The sequence below is a fragment of the Pan troglodytes genome, chromosome 8 (assembly GCF_028858775.2).
Source record: "Pan troglodytes isolate AG18354 chromosome 8, NHGRI_mPanTro3-v2.0_pri, whole genome shotgun sequence".
Lineage (NCBI taxonomy): Eukaryota > Metazoa > Chordata > Mammalia > Primates > Hominidae > Pan > Pan troglodytes.
In genome coordinates, this window is record NC_072406.2 from 31134914 (window position 1) to 31156769 (window position 21856).

At 39.7% G+C, this 21856-nt stretch overlaps 1 protein-coding gene across 3 annotated transcripts in view; it reads left to right on the top strand.

Annotated features, from left to right (window-relative positions):
* Window positions 1-21856, top strand: part of SLC39A12 (solute carrier family 39 member 12) — a 93007-nt gene that overhangs the window by 29281 nt on the left and 41870 nt on the right. The window contains exons 6-11 of one of the 3 annotated variants that reach the window (XM_001153573.6): window positions 1234-1405; window positions 7723-7895; window positions 11650-11802; window positions 13664-13774; window positions 16141-16207; window positions 21138-21296. In XM_001153573.6, coding sequence (XP_001153573.4) covers window positions 1234-1405; window positions 7723-7895; window positions 11650-11802; window positions 13664-13774; window positions 16141-16207; window positions 21138-21296 — 835 coding nt within the window. The remainder of the gene's footprint in view (window positions 1-1233; window positions 1406-7722; window positions 7896-11649; window positions 11803-13663; window positions 13775-16140; window positions 16208-21137; window positions 21297-21856) is intronic. The other 2 variants (XM_009458031.5, XM_001153510.6) reach the window with 2 other exon arrangements.

Below are 21856 nucleotides of genomic sequence, written 5' to 3' on the forward strand. Positions count from 1 at the left end.
TTCCCAGCTTCAAGTTCTCATTCCTTATGAAGTGTGGGCATTCTTTCAATCCCTGGGTTCTTTGAGACCATCTGTGCCTTTCTAGTACAATTTCCTCTTGGTTTTCTGATTTCAGTTGGTTCTGTTCCATGCACCCAAATATTTCCTGATCAAGATAAAACTTTGTATCCATGAAATCATCTCTGAAGATTTTTATGTGGGGGAAAAAGACAAACAGCAACTATGTCATCATTATTTACAGATTAGCAAAGTGCCTTCGTTAAAAAAAATCTCTATACAGTGTGGCAAACCAAATCAGCTTTGCAAACCGCTGATTTTTAAAACAATACCTTACTGTTCGCAACTAAAGATCACAAAGACGTTGCATTGGGGTCTTATTTCAATAGAAAACATCCATTTGTGAGAGTGAAACTACCCGTCATTCTCATTCACCTATTAAAACTTTTAAATTGTAATTTTTGAAGTACACAATGTCAACCTTTATTCTGAGATGGACAAATGTCTTTTGGCCCTTTTTAGAGACTGTGCCATTTGTTCTTTCCTTATTCTTCTCTCTCATAAATATGCCTATACAGTATGAAAACAAATTGTAAAGATTTAGGTAAAAATCAGTAAAGTCAGTAAGAAATAATGATGTTTTCAACTGTGTGTGTGTCTCTGTGGAGAAGGGATATGCCAATTGAGAGAGGTAGCTATATCATTTGGTATTTACACAGCAGCTAGTTGACATAGCTTTACTTTCAAAAATTTTACCTTTACTTTTAGGACTTTTGAAAGTACACGTTGCCTACACAGGCTGACTAAATCAAACAGTATGAAAGACAGTGACCTCATTACCATAGGACTTCTGTTTATTGTATGAAGTCTTTGTTAACACAAAGCTATCCTCATTGAAAAAGAACAAAAACATCAAGATATCCTAAGGCTGCTGGTTAGAACACCACTCAACACATTGTAAAACACAATGTGTCTTTCTAGGAAAGAAAAACTGTGCAAAACTCATACTAAATAAGGCTCAATGAAAATGAGGTATTGCAGGCTTTGGTCAGAGATTTAAAACATCCTTAGGAATTACGTACAGCTGAAAGTTTGCAGGGAAACACGTGTCGTACCGGCTTCATGTGTGTGTTCTAGCTATTCCATCTAGAATTCACTCCTCAAGGATGACAACTGGTGGAGAATCTAGTTTAAATATGCTGAGATTAGTAACAATGTTATGTTTTCCTCACACAGACCTGCTTCTCTGCTAGGCAGCTAGTGGAGATATTTCTACAGAAGGGCCTCTCACTCATTTCTAAGGAGGACTTTAAGCAAATGAGTCCAGGGATCATCCAGCAGCTCCTCAGCTGCTCCTGCCACTTGCCCAAGGACCAACAAGCAAAGCTGCCACCTACCACTCTGGAGAGTAAGTCCTAGATCTTCCTTCAGAAAGCTGATGTGCACAATGTATGCAATAATAATAGTAAATGCAGGATACTTACTATATACCAGGCTCTGTGGTAAACATTTTACATTTATCAGCTCATTTAATCCTCCTAACAATGCTACAAGGTAGATATTATTATTCCCATTTTACAGATGAGGAAACTGAGGCACAGAGAGATTAAGTGACTTTCCCAAGGACACACAGCTGGGAAGTGATGGAGTTGCCATTCAAACCCAGGCAAGCTGGCCCTGGAGTCCTTGTTTCTAACCACGATACATACTACTCTTGAATGAATATTTTATATTTGTATATGGTTTATATGAATTAATTATGTCTTCTATAGTTGACTCAATCATGGATCAACATAAAAGGCCATAGCTGAGAGGTGACATGGTAAAAGAGAGGGCAGTAGCATTGGAATGTGGAATGCAGAGCTGAGTCATGCTTTTTTTCCTCAGAGACTTTGTGATCTTAAGCAATTTCTCCCCAAGACTGTTTCTTTTCCAGCCCAGTGGAAAGCAGTGATATCCTACAGGGCTGCCTTTCTCACATCATGGCATGTATAAAAAATGAAAACACATTACAGTAAACCAAAGCTCACTGGGTTGCTGTGGGATGAAGTTGTCCCATGCAGGGAGATACCAGCCTCCCAGATGTAGCTGGCAGCCCCAGGAAGGGAAGAGATCAATATTTACAGTTACCTGTATCCCACTGAGTCATTGCAATAGATGAGATCTCTCCAAGGGCTTCACTGTGAAGCCCTTGAACTGTGAGGTTCAAATGGGATAATGTGGACAAAAATATCTTCAGTAAATTTAAAGCTCTGTATATTTAAAAGACAAAAAAAAATGGTTGAGAACATCCATGTTGTCTAGTAAAAAATGTGACAATTAGCTTACCATTGATCTGAGAGCCTTAGAGGTATTATTTTCTCAGAGCTGTGTTTCTTTCTCTTTGAGAGAGCCTGCAATACCAATCATAGCTGAGTTGTTCAGCCACCCACCTCTAACTCACAGTGGATTCTGTAACATCAAGTGGCCTAATTGAAAATCTTATGTGAACAAAAACACGCCAGGCCTAAATATCTAAGATTGCACATTCACTAAGATAAAAAGAGCTTCATTAATAGTGAGCAGCCAAATAACTCAGCACTTGGTGGTCATTCAGTGAGGCTCAGAAAATGGATGAAGACAGCACTGTGGCACCTAGGAGCATCCCTGGGCACGTTTACATTCCTACCACCTGGCTTGGGGCCGGAATGTACAGGCTGCTCGGAAAAGGGTTTTGAAATTAAGACCTCGGAAAAAAGTTGTATCTCCTCTCGAATGAACTTCTAGACACTTTTGGGGAATAGTCTTCCTGAGAAACCTCCCAACATGTCACACTCACTAAAGAATCTAGAAAGGGGCCGGGCGCGGTGGCTCACGTCTGTAATCCCAGCACTTCGGGAGGCCGAGGCGGGCGGATCACGAGGTCAGGAGATCAAGACCATCCTGGCTAACGCAGTGAAACCCCGTCTCTACTAAAAGTCAAAAATTTAAAAAAAAAAAAATGCCCGGGCATGCTGGTGGGCGGCTGTAGTCCCAGCTACTCGGGAGGCGGAGCTTGCAGTGAGCCGAGGTCAGCACCACTGCACTCCAGCCTGGGCGACAAAGCGAGACTCCATCTCAAAAAAAAAAAAAAAAAAAAAAAAAAAAAAAAAAGACTCTAGAAAGGCCAGGTGCAGTGTCTCACACCTGTAGTCCTAGTACTTTGGGAGGGCAAGGCAGGAGGATTGCTTGAGCCCAAGAGTTTGAGACTAGCCTGAGCAACACAGGGAGACCCCATCTCTACAAAAAGGAAAATTAGCCAGGCATAGTAGCACGTACCTGTGGTCTCAGATACTTGGGGGGCTGAGGTGGGAGGATCGTTGGAGCCCAGCAGTTCGAGGCTGTAGTGAGCTATGACAATGCCATTGCACTCCAGTTGGGTGACAGAGAGAGACCCTGTCTTAAAAACAAGAACCTAGGCCAGGCACAGTGGCTTATGCCTGTAATCCCAGCACTTTGGGAGGCCGAGGTGGGCAGATCACGAGGTCAGGAGTTCGAGACCAGCCTGGCCAACATGGTGAAACCCCATCTCTACTAAAAATACAAAAATTAGCTGGGTATGGTGGCGGGCGCCTATAATCCCAGCTACTCGGGAGGCTGAGGCAGGAGAATCATTTGAACCCGGGAGGTGGAGGTTGCAGTGAGCCAAGATTGCACCATTGCACTCCAGCCTGGGCGACAGGGAGAGACTCCATCTCAAAAAACAAAACAAAACAAAACCTAGAAAAACATCACTGTCCTCAATCGAAAATGTTGCATTACGTGAATAGGGAAAAGCTTTAATTTCAAAAGTTCTTTGGAAATTATAGAAATATATGATATTATAGTGAAGGGAGGAAGACTCGGGGAGACATCATTAAGAAAATACCATTCAGTATGCTGAAACTCAACCGCTAAGCACCATCTTCGATTGAGTTTCCGGGAAAGAGTATTATGGCCATGTACAAATTAAGTTTCAGACCTATTCAGAGGAGCTGCTCAGAAGTGGCTAAGAATTTAGTGGCTAGGTCAAGCTCTGTTGTAATAATGGGAAACTTTAGAACCTGTCTGCAAGTTGCCTGATGCCAATCAAGACTTCACGGCACCTATGCAGGGACCTGCGGTAAATTAGCAGAGTCCTGCGACCACAGGTCAGATATTTTATGGTTTTGAGGCTGTCGTTCCTACATGAAAGCAAGTGAAATATGACTCATAGAGAATCTAAAAAGATTTGCTAACCTCTGAAGTTATGAAACATTCATTGTCTGCATGGGTAGGAGCCCACAGGGTTGGGGTGTAGCAAAATAACTGAAGAAGTCTCAACTTTGCCTTTTGCCTGGGAAATGTCGCACCCTGATTTGTCATTGTGCTTTCTGGGCCTTTTGTGGTCTTTTGCAGTTACCACTTCTAAAAGGGGACAGCTGTAAATTTTATTAGACATCCAGGTGCTCATGTTACTATTCAAATATCTTTAATTTATGTAGTAAATGAAAAGAATGGCATTCCCATATAGAGTCTGTGTGGGAAAGAATGGGATATGAAACTTAGTTGAAGATTTTCAGGGAAGTTTCTATAACATGAGTATTTTTGTTACATTAGAATGATAAAAGACACGACGATGTAGGTGTCTGAACAATACACATGACATACAGTTCACTATCTTAACCATTTGTATTTGCACAATTCAGTAGATTCACATTGTTGTGCAATAGATAATAGAACTTTTTCGTCTTGCAAAACTAAAACTCTATACCCATAGAAGAACAACTCTTCATTTCACCTTGCTTGTAAACCATTTTATAGGGATTCCATAGCAATGAAAATGTGGTAGTGGGGGTACGGGAATAGATGCTTAAAAGTTTTTTGCCTTTTCTGAGTATACTGCCAACTCTATTTTAATATTAAACCCCTGGGTAATTTAGAACTTACATTTCAGTAAAGTCCTCTTAATATCACAAGCCTATTTTTCTGTTACCAGTTATATTATTAAAATGATCTAGGCTGGGCATGGTGGCTCATGCCTGTAATTTCAGCTCTTTGGGAGGCCAAGGCGGTGGATCATTTGAGGTCAGGAGTTCGAGACCAGCCTGGCCAACATGATGGAACCCCGTCTCTACTAAAAATACAAAAATTAGCCAGACATGGTGATGGGCACCTGTAGTCCCAGCTACGCAGGAGGCTGAAGCAGGAGAATCACTTGAGCCCGGGAGGTGGAGGTTGCAGCAAGCTGAGATTGTGCCACAGCACTCCAGCCTGGGTGAAAGAGCAAGACTGTCTCAAAAATAAAAATAAAATAAAATGATCTAATTTAAAGAATGAACCTTTTAGAAAAATGCAAGGATGATGAGAATGAAATATTTTCTGTTTTAAAAAACTTTAAGAGGATAGTTTTTTTTTTTTTCAAAAAAATTGCAATGAGCTTTAAGTATTTTGACACCAGGATTGTTTGATTTAACTTATTGTATATCCATAGTCACTGAAGAAAGTGGTAGTTTAATTTCATAATTAGCTTTCCTCATTGTTTACTAACTAGTTTGCCATGACTTCTTAGTAATTTCTAAATAGGTAGAGAAATAAGCATTTGCTTTGAGTATCTACAAGCAGATGAAAATGATGCCGTAGATAACTCCTTATCTCTATGTTGTCTGTACTTGACCGTGAAAGTCATTTCCTCCCTCTCTTTTAATCTTATCTCTTCCCTTTTCTCCTTTATTTCTTCTCCCTTCATATATATATATATTTTTTCTTTCAAATAAACTTACAAATTATACTTTATAGGCCGGGCGCGGTGGCTCACGCCTGTAATCCCAGCACTTTGGGAGGCCGAGGCGGGTGGATCACGAGGTCAGGAGATCGAGACCATCCCGGCTAAAACGGTGAAACCCCGTCTCTACTAAAAATACAAAAAATTAGCCGGGCGTAGTGGCGGGCGCCTGTAGTCCCAGCTACTCGGGAGGCTGAGGCAGGAGAATGGCGTGAACCCGGGAGGCGGAGCTTGCAGTGAGCCGAGATCCCGCCACTGCACTCCAGCCTGGGCGACAGAGCGAGACTCCGTCTCAAAAAAAAAAAAAAAATTATACTTTATAAATATTTTTTTAAAAGGAAGCCTAGAAACATGAAATTCTAAGGGTTATAAAAGTCATTGCAATCATCCAAAATGTAGATTGTTCAGATTTTTATTATCGACTGTTACACATTCATTGATCAGTTTTCACCAATAACATCACTCATTTTAGTCACTGAAAATAATATCACTCTGGACATTACGAATAATTCAGACAGCTTTTGGAAGGAAGTTCTTCCAAAACGTGTACTCGTTTTGTACACAAACATAGGTCTACAATACTGCCAAACCTATGCTTCCTATGTAACAGCTAGTTTTTTCGCCTTTGAGAAGCTTAAGATATGATTAAAGGGAAATTGTTGCTAGTGTCTGTCTATGGATGTTGTAGTTTCAAGTGAGAGAAATTTATTTCTTTGAGGGTTGGAGGTGAGCTCAGTCCTTGCTTGCCGCAATAATTTTTAGTAAGGGGTAGTCAGAGTAACTTCAAAACAACAGGGTTATTTGAAGAAAGTCTTGTCTTAGTCCTTGCTATAACAAAATACCACAAACGGATGGCTTATATAAACAGCAGACATTTATTTCTCACAGTTCTGGAGGTTGGGAAGTCCAAGATCAAGGCGTCAGCAGATTCGGCATCTGGTGAGGGTCTGCTTCCTGGTTCATGGACTGGTGAAGGGAAGAACTCCAGTCCCTTTAGCCCCTGTAAAGACCCTAATCCCATTCAACAGGGGTGAAGAGTATATGTCCTAATCACATCCCAAAGGCCTCACTTCCTAATACCACCCACCACCTTGGTGGTTAGGTTTCAACATGTGAATTTTGCGGAGACACAAACATTTAGACCATACCAAATCTGTTCATTCTTTTTGTTAAAAATTTAAAAACTTTTTACCGCATATAACACTTATAAGACTGGGTGCTGTGGCTTATGCCTGTAATCCCATCACTTTGGGAGGTGAAGCAGGAGGATTGCTTGAGCCCAGGAGCTTGAGACTAGCCCAGGTAATACAGTCAGACCCTATCTCTACTAAAAATAAAAGCTTAGCCAGGCCTGATGGCACCTGCCAGTAGTCCCAGCTGCTCGAGGGGCTGATGTGGGAAGATCACTTGAGCCTGGGAGTTCAGGACTACAGTGAGCTATAATCACACCACTCCACCCCAGCTTGAGCAGCAGAGTGAGAACCTGTCTCAAAAACAACAAAAACAACAAAACGCTTATTTAAAAATTCCAAGTTGGGGGCAGTGGGCTTACAACTGTAATCCCAGCAATTTGGGAGGCTGAGAGGAGTGGATTGCTTGAGTCCAGGAGTTCGAGACCAGCCTGGGGAACATGACGAAACCCCATCTCTACAAACAAAAAATACCAGAAAATGAGTCAGGCATGATGGTGTGCACCTGTAGTCCCAGGTACTTGGGAGGCTGAGGTGGGAGGATCACTTGAACCTAGGAGGTGGAGGCTACAGAGAGCTATGATAGTGCCACTACATTCCAGGCTGGGTGACAGACAGAGAGCCTGTCTCAAAATAAAAACAAGACACTTATTTAAAAAATCCATATCCCTACTGGCTGTTACTGTAAGACCGATTCTTCTGGCATTTTCGCCAGCTGAGGCCGGAATGGAGGGCACTGGGCACTGACTGTGTTTACGATCTCCTTTGACTTAGAATACGGCTACAGCACGGTGGCTGTCACCCTTCTCACACTGGGCTCCATGCTGGGGACAGCGCTGGTCCTTTTCCATAGCTGTGAGGAGAACTACAGGCTTATCTTACAGCTGTTTGTGGGCTTGGCCGTCGGGACACTGTCTGGGGACGCTCTCCTCCACCTTATCCCTCAGGTAATCTGGTCTTTTCCATTTCAGATAAAGTTCACTTCATTGCTCTTCACTTTTAACCACTGGAGGTATTTATGCAAAATTTTACTGAGACTTCAAAGAGAGAGTATCGTGGCTGGTGTTTTCCTTAAAAAGAAATATTATTTCCCCAAGGCCTCTCTGCACTTGTAGAAGAGAAGAGATGCCCCAACATTAGGCTCGCCACATAGTAGTAGTATTTTTGAAATAAAATAAAGGAAAGGTGGCAGGGCACGGTGGCTCACACCTGTAATCCCAGTACCATGGAAGGCTGAGGCGGGAAGATCGCTTGAGCCCAGGAGCTCAAGACCAGCCTGGCCGATGTGGTGGAACCCCATCTCTACTAAAAATACAAAAATTAGCTGCACATGTTCCATGCACCGGTAGTCCCAGCACTTTGGGAGGCCAAGGCAGGTGGATTACTTGAGATCAGGAGTTCGAGACCAGCCTGGACAGCATGGTGAAACCCCATCTCTACTAAAAATACAAAAATTAGCTGGGCATAGTGCCATGCGTCTGTAATCCTAGCCACTCGGGAGGCTGAGACAGGAGAATCGCTTGAACTCGAGAGGCGAAGGTTGCAGTGAGCAGAGATCGTACCACTGCACTCCAGCATGGGTGACAGAGCGAGACTCTGTCTCAGAAAAAGTCGTCATTCAGTTAGTTCACCCAAGACCTGGTTGTTTAAAAGTCCAGAACCTCCCCGTCTCCCTCTCTCTTGCTTTCTCTCTCTCATTATGTGATGTGCCTGCTTCCCCTTCACTGTCTACTGTGATTGGAAGCTTCCTGAGGCCCACATCAGAAGCAAATGCTGACACCATGCTTCCTGTACACCCTGCAGAACCAGGAGCCCATTAAACCTCTTTTCTTTATAGATTATCCAGCCTCAGATATTTCTTTATAGCAACACAAAAATGGCCTAATTCACTTGTCCTTCTTTCTATTCTGCCCAGAAGGCTGCATCTCCTCAGCTACCTTGCAGGTTGGATTTTTGTTTGGGGTCAGCCAAGGAGGGGCACAATGGAAAACTCAGAGGAGGAGGAGAGAGAGGCAGTGGCATCTGCGCCCAGCTCCCTCCTGGCTCCGGCGTCCGCTCTAGAAGTGGCTGATTTGCCATGGGCTACGTCCAGTGGACAACTTCCCCACAGCTCCACGGCTCACTGGCCTTCCTCCCCTTTCCCTTTCACCCCTAAGGTTGGCAATGCTGTCCTGCGATTGCCAGTCTCTGGGTGCCTCATTATCCTTTGTTTATACCCTTGACCCTGCCCACCTCTGTAATAGTCTTATCTTTCATGTCTCTTTATTTGAGCCATCACAGTGGAATTCTCCTTCTTGCCTAACAGTGTCTACATTTCTCTTAAGGGCAGGTGAGCACCAGGAGGCTGCCTCCTGTTGACATGTGCTGAGGCTCTTTTTCAGAAAGGAAAGGAGTAAAACCTGAGTTGAGGTCATCTACAGATGAGGTTTTCTCTTCCCTCTGAAATCTCTTACCAGGGATAATGATGGTGGACCAATGATCCCCACTCCAGCAAAGCCTGAGCTGGTTAAAATTTTCCACAAGCCTCTGGCAATTTCCTGCAGGGTCACTCTTGTTGCTTCGAGGCTCAATTGTTATTCAATGTTCTGAAAATAAAAAAGGGAGCATTGGAAAAATAAAACCATTATGAGTTTTAATTGCCCTCATAATCTAATATCCTGGAAATATTTCAGGGCTTGTGACTGAGTAGAGGCGGTGGCCCAGGCCTTTTTTCTAGGTCACAGCAGTGGTAGCAGAATTGTTTACTGCCCAGGAGTCTGGGAAGCGGAAAAAGGCTCTCAGGTCAGCCTGAGTCTCCCCCAGTGAGGGAGCCCACAGCAAAGGTGGACTTGAGGATGGGTGCAACATGTTACAGAGGAGAACTTCAGAGATTAGCTGGGTTTCCCGAAATTTTGTAGACAGTTTTTTTTTGCTTAAGGAAAGAGACAAGAGCCGGGCGCAGTGGTTCACGCCTGTAATCCCAGCACTTTGGGAGGGCAAGACAGGCGGATCACCTGAGGTCAGGAGTTTGAGACCAGCCTGGCCAACATGGTGAAACCCCATTTCTACTAAAAATACAAAAACTAGCCGGGCGTGGTGGTGGGTGCCTGTAACCCCAGCTACTCCGGAGGCTGAGGCAAGAGAATCGCTTGAACCCAGGAGGCAGAGGTTGCAGTGAGCCAAGATCATGCCACTGCCCTGGGCAACAGAGCGAGACTCTGTCTCACGAAAAAAAAACAACAAAAAAGAGAATCACCTGAGGTCAGGAGTTTGAGACCAGCCTGGCCAACATGGTGAAACCCCGTCTCTACTAAAAATACAAAAACTAGCCGGGCGTGGTCGTGGGCCCCTGTAACCCCAGCTACTCTGGAGGCTGAGGCAAGAGAATCGCTTGAACCCAGGAGGCAGAGGTTGCAGTGAGCCGAGATCATGCCACTGCCCTGGGCAACAGAGCGAGAGTCTGTCTCACGAAAAAAAAAAAAACAAAAAAGAGACGAGGATGAAAGTTGTTGGAAAGAGGAAGAAAGATGCAGGACAAGTGTGGTGGTGTGCTAGAAGAATCAGTGATCTGTGGCAAGTTTTCAAACGTCTGCACAGAAGTGAGAAAAATGTTACTCATATGATTGCCTTTTTTAGTCAGCTAAATTTGTTCAACTGAAAGATCTACATTTTATTTTGAGATCTGGGGTTTTTCTTCTGTTTTGTTTTATGATATTACAAATGTTTCCTATTTTGTGTGATAATGGTCATTAGAAGTATTAGGTGGGTATCCTTTAATGCCCTTAGCAAGAGAAAAAGTTGACTAACATATATTGGTTTTCAGTGATATTTACATACACAACGTATATATATATGTAGATACATATGTATACTCACATATACACATGTACATATATGTATGTACACATAAATGCCTGTACACATATATGTATGAATGTATATACACATAATCTATACACATATAATTTCTTTTTCTTTTTTAAAATTTAATAGTAACATTCTAAATCTGGAAACCATTTATGAGCTACTTCATAAATTGCCTTCTCTAAGAGAAGGGATATGGTATAGAATGATCTACTGGCTCACAAGAAATCATGAGGTTGACCAATGGAATGACTCAACCAATGGGATGAGTCAGTTACAGAAAAATTCCCAACACATTTCTTGTGTCCTTTTGTGTCCCAGAGACCTGACAATATTGTCAGTCATACAGTATGCTCCCAATGGAACAAGTTCTTCACGGTGGATTTCTTACTTATCTGATATTTAATAAAAGTTTACTTTGATTGCTATGGGGCATGAGAATAAACCCCAGATGAAATATAAAATTTATTAATATTTTATGAGGCATGGTTGTACAAACAGATGCAGATTGGACTCCTGAAAAACAATTTGGCCGAAGGACTGAGTTTGTGTGAAAATCTAGGGCACTTGCAGAAATAAAGCTTAGGCTTCATTCTGTTCATTAGCACAAGCTATTCAAAGCTCTCTTTTGTTTTCTATTGTACACAATTTATTTGACCCTGATTAAAGCGTATAGTGGAAGCATTCACATACCCAAAAGCAAACTGGACTTTTAGTGATTGTATTAATAGTTGTCATGGCATTTCCCAGAATGAAAATTAAATATATTCAACACTGGGCCTACTATTTAATAGTTAAGTCATCAAGACTTATCTCCATCTTTCTCTCTGCCTTTTTTTTTTTTTTTTTTCCCTGAAGGTTCTTGGTTTACATAAGCAGGAAGCCCCAGAATTTGGGCATTTCCATGAAAGCAAAGGTCATATTTGGAAACTGTTGGGATTAATTGGAGGCATCCATGGATTTTTCTTGATAGAAAAATGTTTTATTCTTCTTGTATCACCAAATGACAAGGTATATTTTTAAGTTTTATTTGTCTTGTGCTTTAAAGTCTTATAATACATTCATCTGTTCCTTCACAAGTACTTGTTTGCCTGTGTAAGGGATGTCTAATGGAATGCTGATTTCAAGAATACACAGCTCCTTCTAATAGGATATTAATTTTTTAAAATGTCTATTCCTGGGCAGTTAATGTACTTGTTACGACCTTTTGTTTAACCTTCATGGTTGGTTTAGGAACTGGGGACTATTTTATGTCTGGGGAATGAAGGGGCCCAACATTCTAGCTACTAATCAGCGTTTTGGATATCTTTCTTAACCTAAACAAATAAGCAAACAAAAACTTTGAAAACTCACAAAATCACATGTTGTTTTCTGTCTTAAAGGCATTTAAAATTACAAAAACAAGCATCTTAGGAATTTTGAAATTTGCAGCAAATCTTTTTTTCAGCTTTAGTAATTTCTTTTATTATACCAGTAGCTGATAAATGTCTACAAATATGGGCCGGGCGCTGTGGCTCATGCCTGTAATTTCAGCACTTTGGGAGGCAGGTGGATCACCTGAGGTCAGGAGTTTGAGGCCAGCCAGGCCAACATAGCAAAACGCTGTCTGTACTAAAAATACAAAAATTAGCCAGGCATGATGCCGCGCGCCTGTAATACCAGGTACTAGGGAGGCTGAGGCAGGAGAATTGCTTGAACCCAAGAGGTAGAGGTTGCAGTGAGCCGAGATCGCGCCACTACACTCCAGCCTGGGCGACAGAGAGAGACTCCATCTCAAAAAAAAAAAAGAAAGAAAGAAAAGAAAAGAAAAAATAAATAGCATAGCACTTATTGTTTTTCATTCCTAAATTTGTTCAAAATTCTGTTTTATGAATCAAAAAATAAAATGAATTTATGGATGGATAGAGGGATGATAGATGGATAGCTACATGATAAAAGAGATTTAATAAAATAATCATAGGATCGAGGAAGTGGATAGCTCAATATTTACATTACAATACAATTCTTTCAGCTTTCTATATATTTGAAAACTTTTCAGCAATAAATAGAGGTCATGAATTCAAATAGACTACAAGTCAACTTTTGTAAAAGTTTTCTAATAAAGCAGGACTTTTCTTTGGCCTGGGGCTCAAACTAGGATGCTATGGTAATTTGGAAATTGGGAATGCCAACTTCTATTACAGTACTTAACCCTAAAAGTTTAGGAACTTTCCTTTCACAAAAGAAGTTCTAATCCCAAGAAGCATTAAAAAAATAACAAATCCCCACTTAAACCCAATGGATTAACATTTCTGGGTTGGGAAAACTAAATTAGAAAGCCAAAATACCAGTAATTCAGTAGTTAGAAATCCAGTGTGGTAATGAGTGAAAGAAATTCTGAACATCCAAAAATGTAGAGTTTATTCAGATTGTTTATGGGCTTGTCAGGGAACTTAAAATGTGTTTTAAGAGCATAATTCCAAGATTTATGATATTGCCTAAAATAAAAGGAATACGTATGTTTTAGGAACTGCAAATGCTTTACTTGATGAATACATTTCCAGAGACATTATTTTAGTAGTCACAGAGTACAATACAGTTTTGATTATTATCATTGCGGTATCTCCATCAGAAAGAATTTAAAATTTAATTTTGTGTAAATATAACTTTTTTTAGTAAATAAAAAGACAGTATAAAAACTACCACTATTCAAGCCTCCTTCAGTCATCACTAGACATTTTTGAAGTTGCATTCCATTCTTAAAGCATCCCAGTTCTCTTTTGTGGCAACTACCATTTTGGCCAATAGGCAATGGAATGGAACCGTGGCATTGACAAAGACTACACCTGTGTTCTTCTGGCTTCAACACTAATTTTAAACCATCCTCATCCAGCAGGGCCTGTCATTGGTTAATGGGCACGTGGGTCACTCCCACCATCTTGCACTCAACTCTGAATTAAGTGACCAGGCAGGCAGAGGCAAATCTGCTTCAACTATCCAGTTGGTAGGTTCCTGATCTAAAGCATTCTACTGATCTGATTACCTTCTCTCCTTTATTCCTCAATGAACAAATGAAAATCAGTAGGGTAGATAAACAGATTTCATACTCCTGATTTGCCTGTTCTTAACTGTGATAAATACTGTTTAGAAAACTCTGCCAAGCACCTGAAAGCTGTTTTAAAGAGCAACAGACACCCTCCACAGATTCACATAATTGCTCTCTGCATCTCTGTCAAACACGTATGGATCAGACTGACATCATAGACACGTCCTTAATCCTTGTGTTTACAAGTTTTCATAAACCAGTTGACCTTTGCTTTTGCATTCTGAGTAATCCTTAGCCATGACTAGGTGGACGAAAACAGATGTGGAGCAAGGGATTACTTAGTGCACCTAGGATTGGGGTGTTCATTTCATAATGCAGGAGATAACTGATTCTGTCCAATGAGATGTTTCATAGTATGTGCCTTCATTCTACTAAATTTTCCACAACAAAATCTTCTATATTAATTCTCAAAGCACAATGTCCAATCATGTTCAAAACAATATTCCCATTCAAATGCTTTAAGTAAGAAGTATAGGAATGGGAAAAATACGAAAGTAATTTATAATTGCTAGAATCCCTGCCTCCTGGAACCATGGCCTTAGGGTAAAGAGTTTACGGTGTAAGGACAGCTTCCTCAGTAGAAATGAGGAGGCTATTCCTGAGACATTGACATAGCAAAATAGAAGTTTGGGAGTAGATTTCAGATCTCGTGCTAACTCAGAGATAGGAACCAGAAATTTCCTTTAAAATACGATTTTAAGAGCCTTTATTGTATTTATTGCTTAGACATTCTAAATGTGGTTTGAAAAAAGATAACTTCAGGTGGGATTAGTTTTAAAAATCTCTTTAATACTGATCTTATTCCTTCTCTTTGAAGTGTCCAGAGCCCCAAGATGCATATAACCAAATCTCTGAAGGTACCTTAGTGAGTCTTGAGCTATTTGAACACTCCAGCTCACTAATATGCACATAATTCCTCTTGTTATTTAAGCTGCAATTTGACCTAAAGCGTAATAGAAATTGTATAAACTTTTAGGAGTGTTTGATGAGTTTAATTTCTTGTTTTTTCAAGAAACTCGAGGATAAAGAAGAATGTACATTTTTTTTCCCAATCAGTAAGAAGTCCTGAATGTTTGGCTCTAAATTACTTTACATAATGTGACAATAAATAGCTTTTTTTTGAAAAACAAGACAAAGCATTCTAGAATAAATATCTGAATTCTGTATTTTCACAGAACTATAAAGCATTGTGATTACAATTAGGTTTTTGATATAACATAAAGGGATCACAATGTTTTTTGTTTCTATATCCTCCCAATTTCAAGTAAGAGGTCTACTTCCTGCTCTCTGTATCCTACAGGCTCTACCTTACTTCTCAGCTATGCTTCTCCAAAAACAGCCTATCATTATCTTTTGAATAGCTGCTATTATTCTAATACGTGAACTTTACTAATATGTAAAATTTACTTTCTCTCTTTTACACACACACAAAATGCATGTATCTCATTACATTTGTGTCAAAATTTGTACAACTTTGGGTGATGGACTTCTATGCATATGCTTTTAAAAGGACATATTTAATATGCAGATAAAAAGTTTTTTTATAGAATTGAAATCAGAGGCACCAAGACGGAAAATATATTTTCAGAAATTGGTCTATGAGTCAGTCTCTGAAATAAAATCGTGTAATCTTACCTCATAAAGTCAATTTCAAAATCTCACTTCTCTGTCATATAAAAGGATTTAAAAATGTTTGAATCTATTATTGTTGTCTTTTATAAGTGGGTGGATCTACTTTCTTAATGGGCAAGATTCTTTTACTGACTGGCAAAGCAGTTAACCCAGAATATTATGCTGCAGTGAATGAAATGAGGTGTTGAATTTGCATGGGTGTCTTTTCCATCCAAAATACTTCGACTGCTCACAGGTTAGAGGATGGATCTTAAATCCACAATCCACCAGAAAGGAGAAGCGCTGAGTTAGGCCAAGAATAATTTTTTTTGATAGCTTTTGAATTTCATAAAGGCTTACATAATTTACGAGTCTGAATTACAGACTGTCTCAGTAGCCTTCAGCTCTCTATGGAAGATTCTGATCTACCTGAGAGTGCTATTTTCATCTAAATATGAAGAGTGCAAAAGGCTTGCTTTGCCCACAGACTTTCAGCTCTACATTGTGCGTGTCTATGAAACCTGAGGTTCTAACATACATCTAGAGTGCTAAAATATCTTTTAAAAACCAACATAACTCTCCAGATGTTTCATTTTTCAACAAAATGATGGCCATTACTTATCTCTCATCAGTTATTTTTTAATTTAAAATAGAAAAGCCCAGAAGATTCACAGGCAGCTGAAATGCCTATAGGCAGTATGACAGCCTCCAACAGAAAATGTGAGTACCAAGCTAAACTTTACATGTGGAAAGTGCCATAGAAAACAGTTATGTCTGTTTTAAAATAAAATGTCAAAACTATATAGATATCATATTGGGTATGTAGTTTATTGTGAAAAACTTTGCAATAGGATTTGTAATAAAAACTAATTCCTATCCAGCTCTCAAATTGACTACATATTCATATCAATTTTACTCCTTCCTTTAAAAATGAAGTTTTTCTTAGTTGATTTAAACTAATTCCCTTCAGGGGAAACTTCAATTAATGTAAACACGTGTGTTTATCATAGCTCATTTCTAAACATATTTGTGTGATGATTGAGGCTTTTCACTGTGAAGTATGGATATATCATTGTTTTTTCATCTTCTAGCACTGTCTACTGAACATTCATCACAAATGCGTCTTATTTATCATACTGTCATTGAGATGGTAGAGTCCAAATCAGTGATCTCATTTATTCACATCTTATTCTATAACTCATTTGTTCATTTAATTTTTAATTAACAAAGCTTGATGTTTTTTCTATGATTTTTTCATCTGCATTTAATTTACCAATTTTGGATAGAACTTTATTAACCTGTGCTTATGTTTCTGAATAATTCTTGAAAGTTTTTTGGATTTTTTTGTCTGTTTTGGTTTTCATCTGTTACTCTTGAAGTTTTGCCCTATTTTTCTCACTTATTTTACGCTTTTGTGACACAAACTTCTTAAGGTTTTAATGTTATGCATCATGATTAGTTATTCCCATTCTACCGTAATAACTTAGCAAATAGTGAAAATAGCTAACACGTATTGAACACTTCTTGTATGCTAGGCATAGGGCTACACAGTTGGTGTGATCTCATTCAATTCTACAACTTAAGTAAGAATAAATATTAACTGAATTATACAAATGAAGAAAATAGTTGTTAGCGAGGTTAAATCACTGCTCAAGATTATATAGCTAGTCAGCTCTAGCGCTGGGGAACTAAAGAAATGCTAATGCACCGGCGGGCGCGGTGGCTCACGCCTGTAATCCCAGCACTTTGGGAGGCCGAGGCGGGCGGATCACGAGGTCAGGAGATCGAGACCATCCTGGCTAATATGGTGAAACCCCGTCTCTACTAAAAAATACAAAAAATTAGCAGGGTGTAGTGGCGGGCGCCTGTAGTCCCAGCTTCTCGGGAGACTGAGGCAGGAGAATGGCTTGAACCCGGGAGGCGGAGCTTGCAGGGAGGCGGAGCTTGCAGGGAGGCGGAGCTTGCAGTGAGCCGAGATCGCGCCACTGCACTCCAGCACTCTAGTCTGTGCAACAGAGTGAGACTCCGTCTCAAAAAAAAAAAAAAGAAAAGAAAAAGAAAAAGAAAGAAATGCTAATGCACCAACAATTTTTTTGTGACCATTCATTCATGCATTCTTTCACATTGTTTTATTCATTCAAGAAATGTTTGAAGACATGTCCTGTTTCAGGCATGTTTTATGCAGTGAAGAATAAAATAAGCATGATCTTTATCAGTGCAGAATAAAATAAGCATGGTCTTTATTCTTAGCTTGGGATGTAATCAGGAATAGAAATACTACTAAGACCAAACACCATTATAACAACTACTGTTCTAAATGTTTTAGATACATTAACTCATGTAATTTATTTATTTGATTCAAAATATGTAATTACATATTTTGTCCATTTCTGCTTTTAGAACATTGCTAGTAATATTTTTCCTTCTAAACTTTTAGTTCCAAGAGTAATTTTAGAAAGCTGGGCACAGAGTGGGTCTGCAATAGACTTTTTTTTCTCTTTGGTTGTGGTCTTGAAAGAAGGACATGCCCAGTCAAATCAGGAGCTGAAAGAGGATGCTAGATTAGGGAGTAACGATGGTCTTCTTCAAACATTTTGTAGGCCTCCTACCTACCTGCTTACTTCCTGTCGAGGTTGGCATGCAGAATGAATAGTGAACATATCCATATTACATTACTCAACTGCCCCTTTGCCAGGGACATACTGAATTAAGCTTCAAATATTTGATGACTTGTTTTGTATTACCTCATCCGTGGAACTCAACTTGTGTTTCAAAGACAAGATGCAAAAAATCAATCTACAGTCTGATTTAAATTTTAAAAAAGCACAATGATACCACTTCCAGCCCCCATGTTTTACCATGGAAAACCTCTGATAGCTCAGAAACATGGAACTCAATATGACTGCCAAGTACATGAATAGAGGTAAAATATTATAGTTAATTCTGTAATGAGTACATTAAATTACCAGTGAATACTTGTCTTATCTTCCACTAAATTTTTTTTTTTTTTTTTTCAGATGGAAACTCGCTCTGTCACCCAGGCTGGAGTACAGTGGGACGATCTTGGTTCACTGCAACCTCCGCCTCCTGGGTTTAAGCAATTCTCCTGCCTCAACCTCCCGCTAAATAATGTTTAAATTACTTTAAGAAATATACACAGTGTGTTCTTTATGGTTTACATGCAAATGTTTGTATTTGCATGTGGCTTGTTACCTATCCACGATCTGACATTTAGAAACCCATGATCAGAGATAACAAAATAATAGCAAAAATAGGCCACACTGGTTTCTAGCAGAGTGTAATATTGGCTAAAAATCCTCCTTTGGAATATATGCTATTAATATCAAGGCTACATATAGGCAGGTGGAAATTACAAATTTATTTGAATGTTGCAGTGTTGTCAAATGTATCACTTTAAGTTTTTTTAAATTTCCTTTCACAAAGAAGAGCTTTATCTCTGAAAATTGGCAGAAGCAGTTAAATAAGCTAGTAGCATTATTGGTTTCTGAGAGTTTCCAGTCAATGTCAATAAGAACTCCCTGAATTCAAGAATTCAGTATTTATTCTTTGTTCTTTTGGCTGTTGCCTGAAATCTTTCCCTTTTTAGCAAGGACTAAAATAAGTTAGTGAACCACAGGAAGGATGTAAGTTCTACAGTGATATTTCTAAATACCTATGATTTTTAGAAGTAAAATACACAGTCCATCTTTGAAACACAGTAAATGGAGCTATCTCCTAGACGGCAATTTGGGTTATATCTGGTATTTACTGAAGTTATTTATCTCACAGTGTGGGATATGATATGAATCAAATCATATTCCCCAAATAAGAAGGCAAACCACATTATAATGCAATCTCCCTTGTAGTCTTAGGCCATGTAACAAGGAAGTATCCTCTTTCTATTTTTATTGAGCACAATTATTAGAATTATTAGAATTTTTATTGAGCACAATTATTAGAATAATTAGAATTTTTGTTGAGCACAATTATTAGAATTAGGCCAGGTGCAGTGGCTAACGCCTGTAATCCCAGCACTTTGGGAGGCCGAGGCGGGTGGATTACTGGAGGTCAGGAGTTCGAGACCAGCCTGACCATATGGTGAAACCCCGTCTCTACTAAAAATACAAAAAAACTAGGCAGGCATGGTGGCATGTGCCTGTAGTCCCAGCAACTCGGGAGGCTGAGACAGAATTGCTTGAACCACAGAGGCGGAGGTTGTAGTGAGCCGAGATCATGCTACTGCACTCCAGCCTGGGCAACAAAGCAGGTCTCCATCTCAAAAAAAAAAAAAAAAAAAAAAAAGGAATCATTATGCATTCAGTTCTAACAGTAACAGTAACTACTACTTACACCTGTCACACAATATATATGCAACTGAATAATCAATGAAAGTTTAGACTGTGACAATTGATTAATGACTTTTCTTATCAAGTGGTCTACCTAGGCAGATTACTACCAAAATAAGTACTATGCTCAAAATACTTTTCATGTTTGTGAGTCGTTCAACTCTACAATTGAGTTATGCTAACATACAATTTAGAACTTTCAGAACAGAGATTCTGTCCATTAAAAAGCTGAACCCAATTATGATCAAAATTATTTCATTGGCTCTCTCCTGACCAGATAATATATATTATGCAATTGAATTCCATGAAGACAGAAGCTTCTCTTTATTTTGTTCAACATCTAACTGGCCTAGTGCTGAAAGTTATCTTGCAGAAAGACAAAAACTTTGAGTAATTATTCCAAAGCTAACTTTGGGGCCAGAAATGTTGGTCGTGGTTCCGTTGAAGTTACAGTGGGGAGTGAATGGGGCGCTTCAGGGAAGTCATTAGCACTCACCAGAAAGGGAACCAAAACAATCACACAGTGACAGAAAGCACACTGCCCTAGATTGACACGGAACAGTCTGACTTAAATGAACAGCTTTGGGAAATACACTCCATTTTAATGACATTCCACTGGGAAGTTTGTCTTGGCCCACTCGGTCTGCTACAACAAACTACCATAGACTGGATGGCTTATCAACAAAAAGTTCTTTCTTATGGTCCTGGAGCCTAGAAGTCCAAGATGAAGGTGCAAGGCAAGAGCCAACTTTCTGGTTGTAGATGGCACCTTCCTGCAGTGGGAAGTGGCAGAAGGGGCAAGGGAACTCCTTGGCATCTCTTTTATAAGGGTATTAATTCCATCCCAAAGGCCCTACCTCCTCATACCACCACGCTAGGGGAATAAGTAGAAACATATGAATTTTGGAGAGACACAAACATTTAGTCTATAGCAAGTTTCTTAAATTATTTTTAAATGTATTACAAAAGACAGACGGGAAGGTCATCAGTGGTATTTGGGGAGGCTGTAACATGGGTTTTACTTTCTTGTTTTGGCATAACTGCATAAGATGTTAAAATAATGAATGCCAGCATGTAATTTATCTCGTTAGACCAGTTAGCAAAACAGTGACCATACGTTTAAGTGTGTTGGTTATCACACTTGAATCTCTAGTCCTGACTTTTGCGGAAACAAAGTGATGTTATTTAATCAGATGGAATATAAGAATGTCAAGTGTAGGTGGGAAGGTTGGTTGGTTTTGAAGGATTTGGTGAAATATGTAGTGCTCTGTTAATGCTTCTTCTGTGTTTATTTGGTTCCTTAGGTAAAGCCATTAGCTTGTTAGCAATCATGATTCTGGTTGGGGACAGCCTGCATAATTTTGCAGATGGCCTAGCCATAGGAGCAGCCTTCTCATCATCATCCGAGTCAGGAGTGACCACCACGATTGCTATCTTGTGTCATGAAATCCCACATGAAATGGGTAAGTTCAACAATGGAATTACTGTTTCTGGCCTGTTGAGAAAGAAAGAACATCTTTCCAGCTATGGTTTACTAGGATTCTTTTTCTAACCTATGATTTAAAGATGAATACTTTCCTTTTATAATTTATTTAAACCATAAGAAGAGGAGGACTAGAAAAATAACTCATGTACCTTGGAATAAAATCCAGTTAAACTCCTTTATGATGTTTCCCAGGGCCAGAAATGACTCTATTTGGATTCCAGAGAATTCCATATGGGAGACAGTCATTCAGAGAAATATTTTAAAGAATTTTGACGGGGACTTTAAAATCTGCATATTAAATGTGAGAAAAATATTAGGAGGGGAACTTTATCCATCATGTCAGCACATGGGCCAGTAAGATAAAATAACATTTAAATTAAAACCGGCCGGGTGCGGTGGTTCATACCTGTAATCCCAGCACTTTGGGAGGCCGAGGCATGTGGATCACCTGAGGACAGGAGTTCAAGACCAGCCTGACCAACAGGGTAAAACCCCGTCTCTATTAAAAACAAAAACTTAGCCAGGTGTGGTGGCCCA